This window comes from Coenobita brevimanus, chromosome 87 (assembly GCF_032717465.1).
Source record: "Coenobita brevimanus isolate Jiangsu-jjx chromosome 87, ASM3271746v2, whole genome shotgun sequence".
Lineage (NCBI taxonomy): Eukaryota > Metazoa > Arthropoda > Malacostraca > Decapoda > Coenobitidae > Coenobita > Coenobita brevimanus.
Window position 1 is genome coordinate 8700088 of NC_137040.1, and position 17888 is coordinate 8717975.

General features: G+C 38.6%; 1 protein-coding gene across 1 annotated transcript in view; it reads right to left on the reverse strand.

Annotated features, from left to right (window-relative positions):
• LOC145410973 (uncharacterized) overlaps nucleotides 1-17888 on the reverse strand; it is a 170611-nt gene that overhangs the window by 21147 nt on the left and 131576 nt on the right. The window contains exons 26-30 of the mRNA XM_080281029.1: nucleotides 13707-13809; nucleotides 13188-13313; nucleotides 12097-12196; nucleotides 9837-9984; nucleotides 4057-4272 (exon numbers count right to left, since the gene is read on the reverse strand). Of these exons, the coding sequence (XP_080137155.1) occupies nucleotides 4057-4272; nucleotides 9837-9984; nucleotides 12097-12196; nucleotides 13188-13313; nucleotides 13707-13809 (693 nt within the window). The remainder of the gene's footprint in view (nucleotides 1-4056; nucleotides 4273-9836; nucleotides 9985-12096; nucleotides 12197-13187; nucleotides 13314-13706; nucleotides 13810-17888) is intronic.

Consider the following 17888-nt stretch of genomic DNA (forward strand, 5'->3'; position numbering starts at 1 on the left):
CGATCTCTTTGCCCAGGCTATTCCATAAGTCTATACTTCTGTAAGGAAAGCTATATTTCTTAATATCCTTCAAGCAGCTTGACTTTTTCAATTTCATTCCATGTCCTCTTGTTGCTCTCTTATCCCATACAAACAGATCTTCTTTGTCAATTTTATCTACTCCCACCATGGTCCTGAACACCGCAATCATGTCTCCCCTCTTTCTCCTTTCCTCTAACGAAGGCAAATCCAGTTTTTCCAGCCTCTCTCTGTATGACAGGTCTGTCAGACTGGGGACCATCTTGGTTGCTGTTCTTTGTATTCTCTCAATCTTGTTTATATCTTTCTTTTGTGTGGGGACCACACTACCGCTGCATATTCTAACCTGGGGCGGATCATGGCCACTATCAATTTTTTCATCATTTCCTCATCCATATAATGAAATGCTACTCTTATGTTAGTCAAGAGCTTATAAGTCTCTCCAACTATCTTGTTAATGTGCTTTTCTGGTGACAAACTATCTTGGACCAGCACTCCCAAATCTTTCTCTTCTCTCCTTTTTGTGATTAATTCATTACCCAAAAAATAATTTAGTGATGGTCTCCTGGTACTTTTACCCATTTCCAATATTTTACATTTCTTTACATTAAATTTCATTTCCCACGTCCGGCTCCAATTGTGTATCCTATCCAAATCCTCCTGCAGTATTTTACAATCCTCCTCAACCTCTATCTTCCTCAAGATCTTTACATCATCAGCAAACAGACTCGCATAACTGTTCACTCCATCTACCATATCATTTACATAAATCAGGAACATTACTGGCGCCAACACTGAGCCTTGAGGGACTCCACTTGTTACTTCCCTCCATCCAGACATCTTTTCCTTTACTACTGTCCTCATTTGTCTGTCTCTCAAAAAGTCTCTCATCCATTCCAGAAGTTTCCCCTTTAGTCCTCCTATATATTCTAGTTTCCACATTAGTCTCTTATGAGGTACCTTGTCAAAGGCCTTCTCTAAGTCTAAGTACACACAATCCACCCAACCATCTCTCTCCTGTACCACATCAATCGCTCTTGAGTAAAAGCTCAACAAGTTTGAAACACATGACCTTCCACTTCTGAATCCAAACTGACATTCAGCCAAAATATTCATCTCTTCCAGATATTTTATCCATCTGTCTTTCAGGATTCTCTCACACAATTTTGCGACCATGCTGGTTAAAGACACTGGTCTATAATTCAGGGGTTCTTCCATGTTTCCTCCCTTGTAAATTGGTACCACATTTGCCCTCTTCCATTCTTTTGGCACTTTCCCCTCTTCCAGTGAGCATACAATTAAGCTGTGAATTTTATCCGCCAGTTCTTCTCTGCATTCCTTCAGTACCCAATTAGAAATTCCATCAGGTCCTGGGGCTTTCCTTACATCTTGAGTTTCCAGTAATTTATACACTTCCTGCACCTCCACTTTTATATCTTTCATCACCGGAACATTTCTAATCACTCCCTCCCCTTCCACAAGCTCCTTTTCTTTAGTGAAAACTGACTGGAAACGTTTGTTCATTATTTCTACTTGCATTGCCGCATCATTAAAGACCTCTCCATCTACTTTCAGCTTGGTGATTCCTTCCTTTTGTTTCAGTTTGCCATTAACAAATCTATAAAACAGTTTGGGTTCATCCTTGCATTTGTCAATTATACCTTTTTCAAAATTCCTTTCTTCTTCCCTACGTATTCTTGTGTATTCGTTTCTTGTTCTTTTATATTCTTCCTTTGTTCTGTCGTTACCTCTCTTTCTCCAATTGTTCCACGCCTTATCTCTCTCTTTTTGGCTATCATACACCTTCTATTAAACCACTCCTTTTTCCTGTTTTCTTTCCTCTTACTCTTGGTACAAATTTTTCCACTCCCAAATTATAGAGGTCTAGAAAGATATCCCACTTCCTCTGTATCTCTCTTGTTTCTCTGAATTTTCTCCAATCCGCATTTTCAAAAAGTTTCTCAATCCTGTAAAATTTGCTTTGCCAAAGTTGTATCTTCCCTGTCTATGAAGCTCGTCTCTTGGCTCGACGTTTCCTATTAACATCTGGAACTCAATGACCACGTGATCACTTTTTCCCAAAGGACAGAGATATTCCAATGATTCTATTACATCAGGTTCTTTGGTGAACAGTAAATCTAACCTTGCTGGTGTGTCCTCACCTCGAAACCGTGTCTCTTCTTTGACCCACTGCGTCCATCACATTATTCATTATTATATTTAATAACATAGTACCCCACGAATCCTCGCCGCCTCCCGAGTACCATTCCTCCCAGTTCACCTCTTTACAATTAAAGTCACCCACCAAAATTATATTATTGCTTTTCTCAATTATTTTTTGCAAGTAGCTAGCCATATCTGACAACATCTCATGGTATTCGTCATCCTTCCATGCTCTCGTCTTTGGGGGAACATACACTACCGCCATATCTCTCTTAACATTCTCTCCAGTTTCTAATTTCATATATATCACTTCAGCCCTGCCTTCTCCCATTTCCACAGTATCTACATTTATGTTGTTCTTCACTGCTATCATCACTCCTCCTCCCTTTTTTTCTTTTCTGTCTTTTCTCCACAGTTTGTATTTACCATCTCCCAAATGAACATCAATATCTTCTCTTAATTTGGTCTCTACAAAGCACATGACATCAGGTTCATGTTCTCTCAAGAAATCATTAATTTCGATCCTTGTCGATATGAAACCATCAACATTAGTATATATCACCTTCAAATTATTTTTGACATTATTAATACCCTCTTCTCTCCTACTCTCTGTCCGTATTCCACTTCCTCAACTTCTGATCTTTCACAACCATCCCCCCTAATTTCCTTCACTTCTATTTCCTTAAATACCATTTCCTTACTTTCATATCCAATACTCTCCAAAAAAAAAGTATTACGTTCTTCCTCTGTCCTCTTATCATTTTTTCATTTACTTCTTCCTTTAATGATTTTAGAGCTTCTCTTTCTTCTTCATTCAGATCTTTTCTTATTATAATATTTTCCATCCCCGCCTCTTTGCTTAATTTCCAGGTCACTTTAAGTATCTCATTTATTACACTTTCTGATGTAAACTTGACTCTCATTGGTCTTGTTTCCCCTTTCTTATAAGGCCCTATCCTCCTTACTTCCTCAATTTCTTTTACCCACTTGTTTCCTTCGGGGTCAATCTTGCCTAATATACCTCTCACCATGTTCGTGTCTCTCTCGAGTCTTACGAACCTAACCTTTTCTTCCTCTTCCCTGTTTCCAAATACTATCACACATCTGTTCCTTTCTACAGTTTCTCTCACTATTTTCTCTTTTTTCTTCAGTATTTTCACTACATTTTCTTCCATTTCTTTCTTGTTCATTTCCTTTCTTCCTGGATGATCTCTCTTAAGCTGACCACTTCTTTCTGTTCTTCCTCTACGTGTGCCCACTTTGCCTTGTGTTCTTCTAGTACATTACTCACCTTCTCCGTTTTATTAGTACTCTCTTCAAGTTTCCTCCTCAGTTCAACATTTTCCCGCTTCAAATTCTTAATCTCTTCATTGGCTGATTCGTTGGACTGGATTAGACTCTGTATGGTGGTTTCCGTATTTCCTGACACATCCTTTATCACTAGATTCTCTACTTTTTTTTCGAGTTCACTAATCCTCATAATTAATGTTTTCACTAGGTCCATGACATTAGTATTAGCATCAAATCCTTGAAATTCCATTCCCTCATTGTTTACATTTTCGGCCATCTTTAACGTACCGATCAAGTACCTAAACAGCTGTTACCAATAAGCCACAAACATTCATGTATACTATTGCCAACAAATCTTTACATTTTTGGTAGTCTACCAACTTTCATTATTTTAAATTTAAAGAAAGACCCTAGGAGACAGGACAGACAAAATTCCTGAAACTACTCAAGGTCAGGAGCGATGCCTGGGACGTCCTCTCTCTCCGGCTGTGTGTGTGTGTGTGTGTGTGTGTGTGTGTCACACTGCACAAATGTGACTGTTACTGTAAACATAGACAACACAATACCTAAGAAAAAACTTCTTACCAGTATCATCACGGCGCTCCACACTGTTGTAGCTGTACTTCCCTTCTCGGTGCATCTGCCCTAAGAAGCGAAGGGCAGCCTTACACAGTCCCACAATTTCAACAGCACTACCATCACGTGGAGTGGCTGGCTTTCCCTTGGTGCCTGCCAGCTCACTTGAACCCATCTTGTCCATCCATGTGCCACAGTTGTGGATTGAGCCTCCATAAACAAAACCTAGCAGTAATAAACAATGTTTGGATATAAATTAAGCACAGCTGTGACAGTTTATGCAGATACATATTATTTATTTCTCCTAGCCTTAACCATACAACATTCTGATACTTACATCTATACATACAGTAAATACATAGGGAAAGTAGTGATGTTTGCATGTGTCTGCCATATTCACTAGACTGCCTCCAAACACAACTGTCTCTTGCAGCATTCTGGTTGCGTTCCCTAGTCCTAAGGTCCCTCTCAAGATCTATGCTACTGTTCAACTGATCTGCCTACAAGGGCTCTCATTTCTACATTCAAGTTTGTACAGTGCAGCACACAACTACTGACACATCATTCCACATGTGAAACAACCTCAGCCTACCCATATGCATCACCTCACTGAGGAGTTCAAACTGCTCATTCAACCTCTTAATTCTGCTAATATTGTTCTGTCCATCAGTATAACATAATGGCTAGGCAACCATTTCAAGATTCTTGTTACAGACACTCAGATTTGCTGACATCTTCCTCCTTTATTGCCCACATTTCACAGCCACACAGCATCAAACTACTCACACAAACCATAAAGTTTCCCTTTCAAATGGACATGAGTCACTTCCCTGTCGACAGAGACAACAGCTCTGTTAAACCTTCTAATCACTAACTCTTCCCAAGGTGTAGCTTTTGTACCAGACCCAGCACTACTCACAACTGAAGAAAAAAAACTCACCAACACACACAACAGCATCTCCCCCAGCCTTGACTGGACTACATCATTATCGTGCATCTAACACAATGTTGGTTATTTATACCATGCAACCTATCTTTTACAACTGGAAGTTGCACCTCTTATATAACCTCCCTCAACAGAAAAGCACCACACACAGTGGGGTTACAACCAAGCTCTTTTCTAAGAATGACACAAAGCTACTGAACACTTTCCATCAATGCACCTCTGTCTACTCCACAACTCAACCGGTAACCCTGGTCTTTCTCGTGTTTGCTCTAAGTCCCTACAAAATTACACTTCAGTCTTGTTATATGTACATTAATCTTTTGTGATTCACCTTGTTCACAACAAATAAAAAATAACCAAACTACACCTGCGACCTTAAATTAGCATTTTTGCATCAACCACATGATATTAATGTTTGATGTGCAGGAAACATGAACTGAGCAATCACAATCGGCCCAAGTTGAATCAACCACCTCTGTTCAGGTCATGACGTCACATTAAGTTTCTGTTTGCCACATGTGTACTTAGGTGTCTCCCACCCATGGTCACCTTACTCTCATCGCATGTTACCTGACCTTGAAAGTTGTCACTGTGAGCAAGAATGTCCTACAATCCACCTTTACTCTGGCTGGTGAGGGACACCATGTTGTAGTACCAATATAACCAGCCAACTCATTCATTTCTCTTCCACAGGCATGCCCACCCCACTCTATCCATTCTTATTTCTCTTCCAAATAACATGTAACTACAATCTCCTCCAGCACCTACAATCCTCCCCAACAATCATTTTTGTAATATGAGATGTGAAATCTTTCAAATCTGATGTGTAATACTGTCAGTCTCACCTTGGACTCAAGTGTATCTATACCTAAGTCTCTTGTCTGAGAGTGATAATTGTGGCTAATTACCAAGCTTGTGGCCATGTAAAATTTCCATGGTAGTATTGCCCAGATCAGTGGAGACCAACCAACGCAGTGCTGAGAGAATTATTTACGAGTTAAATTTAAAATTCGGCCATGTGGAGAGGATGCAGGGTGAAAGACTAATATGGAGTGTATGTGAGTGTGGTGCAAGGAAGAAGAGGGAGGGGAAGACCAAGGATGAGATGGAGTGACAGAGTGGAGAGGTATATACGAGAGGGGGGTGTGAGCTGGGGGGAGCGCAGTGAAATGGTGGGGACAGGGCGACATGGAAGCAATTTGTTTATGGTCACCCCTTGGGGGATTAAGGCATCGGGCTATAGACATATAGAGATGGAAATTTAATTGCAGTAAAATACTGCTTGAATTAAGAGAAGTGCATTGACAAAAACAAACTGATGGCTAAGAATGATTAATTATAAGAATTACACATCCACAGACAAAAACTTTTTTAATGTTGGCTCACTAGTTATTAGATATAAGAGAAAAGCATCATCTGGCTCATGGCAGAGTAGCAGAATCAGCACACACATCACCAATCTCATCCCTCAAGTTTGATTAGGGATCAATATTCAGGTATTAGGAACAAAGAGGGAGTGGAAACTTGTGGACCCCAAACAATGAGGGACTTTCAGATGTCATCTGCTACCTAGCTGGTGAGCCCTAACTTGGTCCTAGACCTGAAAAAATAACAAATATTGTGACTCTTCTGTATGTCTGGATAAACTTAAAAGATTTAGCAAAACAACAGACCATTAAAGTCACTAAAATACTCATTGATAAAAAATATCACATGCAAAAATGAATATTTTTGACTGGCTATTTTGCATATGCATACATTGGGCCTTCATCCGGCAATCCCTTACACAGTCACTTCGTTGTGATAATGACGAGTTCAGAGCAATTGGCTTTCATATCTACATTTGTATCATCTTGTTGAGTAAGAATAGTTCTTTCTTGAAGCTTGTCATGGCCTATATTTTCTGAAATTTAATATTTGCCAAATACTGCCATTTGACATCTGATTCCATATGTTACAGGCAACTGTCCCCATGGTGGGATAAAACATAGCTCACTTTTCAATCGCTCTCGGTGAAGGCGGATGTGCATACAGTTCATTTACTAGACCATTGTGGCGAATAACCAAGGCTTTGAAGTCCAATATTTGCATGATTCGTATGATGTATCCTGATTTATACGATCAGAAAAAAAAAATTACATGTTAGCCTAGAGCTTGTGTTGCTAAATGAGCATGATTAAACTACTTCCTTCGCTCTGAGGACGTAAATAATTTTATTCTTTATTCCAACGACTTTGTTCAGCTCAGGGGAGACTGAACTGGATGATGATACAGCTTCATTAACCTCCTCCAGTATGAGTATTCTTAACCTATTAAATGATCATGGCGGTTTTATGGAGGTGACCGTGGTGCGCAGATGTAGGGGTAAAAATGAAATTTCCCGAAGGCCACATTTTGTCTTAGGAATTGAGAGAACACACGCCAAAGTATACAGTAACGAAATATTAGCTCAATATTTACCTTGGTAAAGCTATGGATGAACATCAAAGTGTCTGATTCCCTGTTGGAATGTATGGTTTTCGTTTTCATTTTCGGTTTCGGTTTTGAAGGCTCAAACATGCTTGCATGGATCGGTCTTGGTCACCATGGCACTATATTCAAAACTCACCTGCGCAGCCAGGGCTGTATTGAGCAGTCACACTCGGACAGCCCAGGCTGTATAGAGCAGTTGACGGGTTAATGGTAAAATCATTTGGCAGCGAGAATAAAACTATGTACAGTATATCATCAGACTGAAAGTTAGGCTTCTGACATCACTTTCTCGTTCAGAGGCTTACCTGATGATCATTTGGTATATGTTTTCTGATTTACTTTATCATTCCTTCTAAAAATTGAAGGAACATACATTATTCTAAATGCCGTTGGAGACTTGGTACGACATCTATCTATATTACACGTTAATATCCTCTCATACGTTAAACGACGCAAACTGTCGATATTAACATATACAGTACATTCATTGTTCCTTCAGTCTTCACATTTTAAATATACATTATGGTGGCAATATAAAGTACATACATTTTGTTCCTTCAGTTTTCACATTTTAAATAAACATTAAAGTGGCAACTTTTTGCTTAGATGTCTATTTTATGCAAGGTATTATGCAATTAAAATGGCCAGGTAACGTAATTTCGTCATAAATACAAATCAAATGATTGCTGAGTGGCAAAGTCATAACGCTAGTAATAAAAGTAACTAGGCATTTTTTTTCTTTCTGGCACACCAATGCAAGCCATTGATTCCCTTTATACATAAACTAATAGGAATGATAAATTCTCTCTCTCTCTCTCTCTCTCTACAGTGAGCGAGTTTTGAATCTTGATGTTACTAGGATATGATAATGATAATGAAGACTGAAAAGCAGTCCATGATTTGATTTGGCCGCCTCTGATTTTGAGATCGCATTTAATCCCTTTAATTCAGTATAGTTCATTCTCAAACTTTAACACAGGATGGATGAAACAAGCACTGCTCTTTGGTAAACAAGCATGGTCTGTCCTCCTATTCAGGACTGTCCCTTTAATGTGGATGCGCGAGTCTCATGGTGAAATGTTAAATGGTTAAATTTACAAAATATTAAATTTCAGATAATACAAGGATTGTCAGTACGAAAGTTGATGTTAATAATGTATAATAGGCTGGCCTTAATATATATAAGAGACTGCCTACAATGCCCAGCAAATCAAATATAATTTATGCAAGATGTAGTTGTGACAGCCTGACACTTCGGTATCAAGTCTACGATCATAAATTATAAAATTATGAAAATAAAGATCATTCTTATTGGTTATGATTTTTCTCAGTAATATTTTAGTAATTTCAATGGCATATGCCATTACTATATCTCACAGTTCAACACTGGGGTACATATAATCCAAGGCTAATACAAGCATGGCAACCAGCAAAAGATTAGTATTGGACCAAGTCTGGAATGACTCAGCACTCTGAAAGTCCCCCATTAATTCTCATTAGTGTTGGGTTATTGTGGATTTTCATTATTGCAGTGGTTTAGCAGACCAATTACTGTATATAACTGATCAAAGAGATTTGACTGTTCTAGTTTTTGTAGCAGTACCTAGTACATATTACTTTACATTTAGCAATCTTACATAATGCTATCAATTAAATGCCCCCAAACATCAGAACTTAGTTGGTGGTTATGCAGGAAGGGGTGTAAAAAGTCACATGAGAGTAACTCATCACAGATGGAAGAACAACTTGAATTTTTTCCATATTCCATCATCCATCATCCATTCCTAAGTCGCCCCATGAGGAGAGTAGGAACCCGGGGCTAGGCAAGTTGGTCCTGACATTTAAGGTGTTAGTGACCAGCCTCACTCATCCCTGAGTGGCATTATGTGAGCACCAAATCCCAACCACCAATTGGATATAAACCTACATAGGCTCAATCTGCTTAGAGCACCTAAATTACCCACTAAACCACCATAAATTTAAGAATTCAAGTTTCGCAATTACTGCCCGAGGGGTTTGGAACCAGTTAGCCCCATATAATGAGGCCCAAATATTCAGACAGCCAGTATAATGATAATTACTATGGAAGTGAGGAAATAAATAAGCTCAAGCAGGGAACTGCTCCATTCACAAGATCTCTGGGTAGCCAACATGAGTATTTTTAGCTAAAAACATGACATACTATCACAATCAGAAGTTTTTCAACACTATGGAAGTTGGTGCATCAAAAAATTTATGGGAGAGACAGTAATTCTTAGACATTCAAGGATTAAAGGGAAATGCTTATAAATTTAATGATGGCTGGGGATGTCTACTAATTTTTGCTTGTAATGATACACCTGTAAGGATGACAATCTGACTGATGCTTTACCTGTATTTAAGTCCACTCCAATCCTGTTATTGAAACCTTCATCACACATCTGACTGTCAATCTGCATTCCTGCATTCCTCTCCCTGAAAACCACTCCTTGGAAGTGTCGCTGTAGTGCCTCCTGAATAACATCCTCAAGTGGTTGGTCCTGTACAAGGATGACAATGCAAAATCTTAACTCTGAGAATGACGGGAGGTCTGACATCAATGTAACAGTCTAAAAATGAAATAGTCCAGGGGCTGATTTAACAAGAAAGGCATATTGTCAAAATAACCAGTGGTATACCCAACATGTTTCTTACAATGAGCACAAAGCCACATTATAAGAGGTTATAGAACTATTCCATAATCAGTCCATCTTCATATAACCTGGGAAGCACTACCAACAGAGTCAAATGTAATTACAAGCTTCTACAGATAACTAGAACATCACAAGTCCTCCAAGTAATAACTACACAACCAACAGTGATAGGTGGTGGTGACCATCATCCACTCACTTCATGTAGTGCTACCTACTTCTTCATCCTTTGTTATTCTATTTCTTCATCTACCCTCCTTTTTTTCTATTTCCTCTCCTGCCTGTCACTTTTTATTACTCTTCTTTCCACTTCAGGTGACTCTACACTCACTGACAAATATAATTGTTCCCTGTAACCCAGGAAGCCATTTAAAAGAGTGGGTGGTAATATATAACCAGGTCACAAGGTGAAGTGGAGTCTACTATGGTGCCCCTGTCATATGGGTGGGGGCAGACAAAACCTGGCATCCACCAGGGACCAAACTGCCACACACTGCCCTATACCAAGGCAAGGTGCAGTCAACCACAAAGGAAAAAATTGGTTCACTGCATGGGACAGCTGTTTGCCCAAGGTTAAGTCCGTATGGTCAAATAGACTGGGGCTGATCAACAACAACAACAACACAAGTGGGACTTCCTTTTTCCCACGGTGTACATCAACTGTTTGCAAATAACTGGCAGATTTAAGGGTGCACAGAATACCCTCTGCTGAACCATGGTTTACCAATATGTGTGGATTCCTGAAGTGAATGCTATTTATCCATAAACTGGTGCCAATCTCTTGTAATGCAGGAACAGAAAAATAAAGGGTGAAATATGACATATAATAGTGTCAGAGTTTCAGTTTGGACTCGTGTATATTTGTAGTTGGGGTCCTTGTTTCATAGTAATAATTACTGTATAGCTGGTTACCAAGCTTGTATCCATATATAAATTCTTGTGATAAACTTCTCCAGATCAGTGGAGACGAACAACTTAACGGTGAAGCACTTCTAGGGTGCCCAAAATAAAAACTTTTAGGTTAAGCATATAATGAATATACTGCTGCAGTGGAGTTCTTTTCTAATGAGAGCAGGGCAGGATTTAGGCAGAAGGTAAACAAGCTACAGCTTAGGGCCTCACAGTCTGAAGGAGCCTCTCAAATTTTATTTACTTTTTTTTTAAATTACTTTTTCATGTTTCAGTTTTATTATAATTTATATGTAAGTAATTTGTGGTAGATGGGGGCACTCACCATCCACTCACTTGATGTAGTGCTGCTCTCAGGTGTCTACCCTTTCCTCTCCTCCATCCTTCTTTCCTTCCATCCTCTTGTCTTATTTTCCTTCATTCTTGCCTCGTTGACCTGCCTACGGGTGACTTTACACTCCTCTTCTGTCTTTGTTTAGTTCATCCTTTCCCCTTTGTTCTGCCTGTGGGCGACTCTACACTGAGTGACATGCCAAATGGTTTCCTATACACCAGGAAACCATTTACAATGCTGGGTGGTAATCATATAACCAAATTTTGGTGCCTGGTGGTTTAGTGGGTAATTATGGCGCTCTAATCGGACTGAGCCAGTGAAATTATATCCAAGGGGTGGTTTGGGTTTATTGCTAGCATAATGCCACTCAGGGATGAGTGAGGCTGGTCACTCTCATCTTAAATGTCAGGACCATCTTGCCTAGCCCTGGGCTCCTCTGCTCCTCATGGAGCAACGTAGGATTGGATGATGGTTGGATGGAATTATTTAACCTACTTTACCCACTCTGCATAGATTTGTTATGCATCTTGGGGGCATTCTTGTCAAGTTCAGTTGTTACATAGCTTCATTCTCGTAACTGCCAAAAGCGGCCTCAAAGCTACCCACAGCTTAGGGCCTCACCACGTCTAAATCTGGCCCTGAAAGAGAATATATCCATGCAGCAACACTATAAGAAACCATCACTTAAATACAAATACAAATGCATTCAGTACACATACGTGTTTGCCAGGCTCCTGTGGTGGTGAATCATCCGTAGGGAATAGGCGAGAGACCTTGTCTTTGAGAATGTTATGACCATCAGGTGCCATAGTTACATATCTGTGAAATAACAGGATCATGTAACATTGTAAACAGTGTGTGCATCAAAGCATAAAAGCATTTCATTTTAGGGAATACAGAAGAAATAATACCACAGAACCTACCAGCATATTACACAGCTATGATGCAGATGCAATCACCAAAGTAGCACTAAAAAACAATATTCCCAGTGAAATGGGCCACACAATCATCCATACATAAGTGAGGCCTTCGAACTGATGGGCTAAAACAAAACATGTCTCGTGTGTACATAGTTTGAAACACCATCTAACTGGAAACTGCTCTTCAAAATACTTATGGGTAACTCTGGTGTTCTTGCCAGCTGATTTCTGATGCATTAAGAATTTTTCATATAATGATTAGCCTAACCCCTTCAAATTGACGATATCATATTTCATTTTTGTGATATGCTGATTTTGTTCAGTTTATGAGAGACTTTCTGAACTGAAAGAATCTGATATAACCTCCATCACACCCTTCACTATACAACATCTCTTCTAAACTGAACTTTATCATCCTGTACTAGTAAAATTAAAGTCACTATGGTGAAAGAGTGACAGAGTTAAAGTACAGTAAGAGTCAAGGGTTCAATTAATTTTTCACCTCTTCTTCTCCCATCCTTTTGTTAGCTAGTATTTCAAAGCTGAGAGAGGGTTGTCCCTCTGCCAGCAGATGATTCTCTCTGATACTAAGCCTCAAGCAAGAAAGGTCTGTATATCAAGTTCATGCAGGTGATTATGAGAGAGAACCTGTGACCCCAACTATAATATCACTATAGTCTGGTGACATTTTTCTGCTAGTTGTGACAATGGAAGGTGTTATATGAAAGTTAAATATGATAGCAATATGAAGCAATTAAAAAAGTCAGGGGACTTTTGACACTCAGGGAGGCATGAGAAATATGGAGAGCAAGACACAATGATAGCTGAAGAATGTTAGTTTACTTTTATTCAAGCTAGTAACTGTATAGCAATACGTTATATCAACTAACCTCTGTATTGCCTGAAGCCAGAACCAAACTGCATCCCTGCAATTGAACCTGGCTTTCTGTCCTCCATCCAGTAGATTCGGGATAAGGCCATGGCGCAGAGTCCCAGCAAATGAAAGGATGATCCACCTAACCACAAATGAAAGAATAACAACATAATTACTGGCAAATATCAATAAGCATTTTTCTTACAAAGCATCTGTTTTCTAAGATAGGGTACATTAACTACAGCTTGCCCTTTGCAGAGATTTTTGTCCTATTTCCCATTGTTCAATGGCAGGATATGATAACAGTGCAGCTTTACATTTTTCCAAAAACAAATTCATGACTAGCACCACATTCTTGTGTTTCTCATAACAGCTCTGCATTCAAGAGATCACATGGTGAGATGACAACTTTAGGTCATTAAATTGGACAGAGATACAGTATATAAGTATGCAAACTTATAGTTCTCATTAATGACTAAGATAAAGAGAGATCAGACTGAATATGCATATCTATGTAAATATTTTAGCACATTACCTGGCCTCTTGGAATCTGCTAGTGATGAGGAGATTCCCAGGCAAAGCAATAAATGTATCCCGACCCCAGTTGCGCATGTATCCAATGGAGAAGTGCGGCAGGCCTACGACAAATTGAAGAAACACCTTATTATAAATGAAAAAATAACTTTCTATTATATCATTTACGGCAGCACAGTTGGATAAGAGGCAGTCTACTATACATCTTCGCAATACGCACCTCTGTACCAGTAGTACAGTATCAACAATGGTTGTGAAATATTTACTGATTAAAAAAAATAATAATAATAAATACATACAGTAAATAACATCACTACAAGAGGTACTGGTCATTTTATAAAAGTCTACAAATGAATGTGGTGATTGTGGATGGCATGTGAGGGCTGCGGGTGTCAGATGTTGATGTTAAGTGAAGGCATCCAGTTTATTTATATCGCAGCATCAATTTACTCACGCAGATATTTGCCATTAAGGGGACTGTCTTTTTCAAAATATTGCCCCTAAATTATTAGGGCTAGGAGGATGCAATTTTCATCAGTAATTGACCTATGTCAGGGATTGTTTGTATATAAACTTCATCAAATTTGGTTGTTTAGATTCTTATTTAGAGATTTTATGTCAAAATTTTCAAATTATCTAAGAAATTAATGGACTCCTAAAGTAATGCATAAAATTTGGTTTGCTATGTGGCAAACTAATCATAAAGAGTTGCTGTACAGTTTCTCTAATACATTTTATTATATCTGCATTACAAGAGTATCAGTGAATTTTTTTTATTTTGATGAAAATCTAACTTTCCTATTGTACCAATTTCCTGGATGTTTGGCAAGCTCTGTACACCAAACATATCATTATACAAACATTCCAATAAAAAAAAAATTATAGTATATTTTATGGTCAATTTAGTGGTAGCTTTATTTTTTCTCTGGCTTTATTAGCTTAGGAGCTAACAAAGTTCAAACGTTAAAAACAAGTTCTCCTAAACGACCGCCAAAGTTTTCAGGTTGCGGAGCATTGAGCAACACACCCTATTTCTCTCATGCCCCTGGCTGCACTACTTGTACAGTATGCAGCTGAGGCTAAAAAAAGATGCCATATTTAGATTATTTATTAAAAAAAAAAAAAAAAAAAGGATTTCTAAGTAAATTTTGCTAAAATCTATATCATGATGTGTGTCGAGTGCTGAAGTTGCACTCTAGTGCTTGATATGGGTGTACAAAAATGCAATTTTAAAACACACATTTCTTAATGTGATAATACTTTGCACAGAGACAAAGGAAGGGTGCCAAAACTTGCTAGAATTTTCTCAGAATATTAGATTTTTTTTTTTTTTTTTTTTTTTTGTCAATAATGAAGACAAAGTCCTTAAGCCATCACTATGGTTAGTCTGTATACAGCAGTGGTGGGCAGCGCAAATGAAGAAGGACCTTGCGCAAGCACTATGTGCAATCCACAGTTCACTACCTTACGCAAGTGCAAATGTGCAATCTGACAAATATTTAGCTTGCAAAATGTCGCAAAGTGCAAGCGCAAACCATTTGCATATATTTGTGGGAATTACTGTAAAATATTTAGGTATTTAAATAAAACAGCATACTTAATTACTTTTATTTATCATTATTACTATTATTCGTAATTTGTGCGTGTGCAATCTAATAGTTAGCTTGCACAATGTCGCGAAGTGTTAGCACAAACCATTTGCATATATTTGTGGGAATTACTGTAAAATATTGAGATATTTAAACAAATTAGCATACTTTTATTTATTATTATTCTGTCTGTCTATTAATTGCCAGACGTCTTAATCCTGTAAGGGGTGGCCACTGGCCACAAACAAGCAACAAATCACCTCCATGTCACCCTGTCCCCCGTCATTTCACTGCCCTGCTCCCAGCTCACACCCCCCTCTCTCATATATTTCTCCACTCCATCCCTCCAACTCATCCTTGGCCTCCCTCTCCCCCCCTCCACCTCACTCACATACACATACACTCTCCTCATTAGTCTCTCACTCTCCATCCTCTCCATATGACCAAACCACCACAGCGAGTTTCTCATAACGCTTCGTATCACATCCACATCACAATGATCCTTCACTTCCTCAATTGTCAGTCTGTCTCTCCACGTAACTCTACATGCTCCTCTCAAGTAATTCATTTATGTCCACAGCTCTCACTCTTGATTTCTGTCCCTCCAACAAGGTCAAAGCTTCACTTCCATACATTAGAGTTGGTATCACAATACTGTCATGTAGTAACTTTTTCACTCGTGGAAGTTCAAACTGAGGAGTGAGCGGGCTGCAAAGAGGAGGGACAGGGAAGCAAAGGCTGTGATGTTGCCAGTTTTACTTTTATCTGCATTTTTGCAAGACATTTTATTTAATAATTCAATATAGATATACAATAGCATGTGTAATTCCTTACAAAAATCATTAAAACCTTATTTAAATCAAATATCCACAGCCTAATAAATGATTAGGCTGTGAATATTTAGATTTAAATATGTTTTAATGCGTTTTGCAAGGAATTGCATATGCTACTCTTAATAAATAATTTATTTTTAATTCATTATTATTTACAAATAATTTAAAAATATTAAAATACATTATCTCTGTTGAAGCATTTTAAGAAATGCTACTACCCTCCGTCCCTCTAGCTTTCCCCCAGCAGAACCCTCATGACCCACCCGAGCCTCCCCCATCCATTGTCCAGACATACGGGAAGCTCCTAAGACCATGTGTCCCTTGGACTGTGCAGTGCACAATCCACAGTACAGGTGCGCAAGCACAAATTTAATTGTGCAAGCGCAACTAAATTTGCACTTGCACACCTGCCTTTTCATGTGTGAAAGCACAATATTGCACACGGTCTAGTGCAGTGCGCAATGCACAAACGATATTTACCGGAGAGCAATGGTGCGCCATTGCGCTTTGCGCAAGTGTTTGCCCACCTGCCCAGCACTGGTATACAGTATATGAGGATGTTCAGTATCCTGATATATGATGAAAAATCCTGATTTACTGAAACTACTGCTATAATGTGCACTTTCCAGAAAATGAGCATGAGGTAGAAACAAAAATGTTTAAACTGTAAACCAAAAATTGTACAATAATATGTCAGGACAAAAAATATTGTCTTGCTAAGGGGTGGTATGTTTACCTTGTCACCAGCATTTTTGTACAAGCATACACACAAATGGCTTAAAAATTTACATATGATCCATCATTTCTATGTGAATGAGGACAAATCAGTAAAATAAAGGATGAGACAAACAAACAAGCAGCTATAGTTATCTTCACAGGAAATACAATCTCAGCTACTGAAAGGCAAAAACAGACTACACAAAAATCTTGGTTATTGGTGGCATATTACACACCGATATCAGAAAGAACAAATTTATCGTAGTATAACTCAGGCTGATGAAACAAAACCTTGCCTAATCAACAGAAAATGTACTTACTCCATCCTAACTTGTAAAACTAAATTAAATTGATAAAACTTTGCCTAACCAAACCAAATCAACCATTAAGTCTCAGCATATGAGTTTCTGTTATTCTTATCACCACGTGATTTCCCCCACCCCCCCACCTTAAGAGTGATATGCTCTGGTTCATAATAGCCATAAATAACATATCCAGTATAAAACTTTATCTTAAGATGATGGAACAGACTGAAGATAGCAGCAACAAAATAAATACTGTAATCCAACTACAGGGTTAAGGACAGCCTCTTCAATGAAAACATGGACAACAGTTGAGGTGTGAAGGGTACCGTAGTATAATTCACTAGTGTTTGTGGTCTCAGACAGAGGCAGCGACACATACTGTTGCACTGCTGGCTATACTGTTACTGCTTAGCACATCCTGGGAAGCACATATATGACTGTCTACATGCAAAGGGATGAAATGGAAGAGAAATCGTAAAAAGTGAATGAGACTGTGATGCAACAGTAGATCAGAGCTTTATCCACCCTCTGGTAGTATTATACTTTTTATTTATTTCTTAATCTGTTTTTTTTTGCTAGCCATATAGCCTAATCTAATCGATTTATGAGTTTTTGTTGTGACAGGGTTAGAGAGAGAGAGAGAGAGAGAAGAGAGAAAGTGAACCACACACAAGCTGACCATTTGCTGCAGTTGGTACACTTGGGTATACTTATTCAGACTAACAGCAGAAGATTTTGT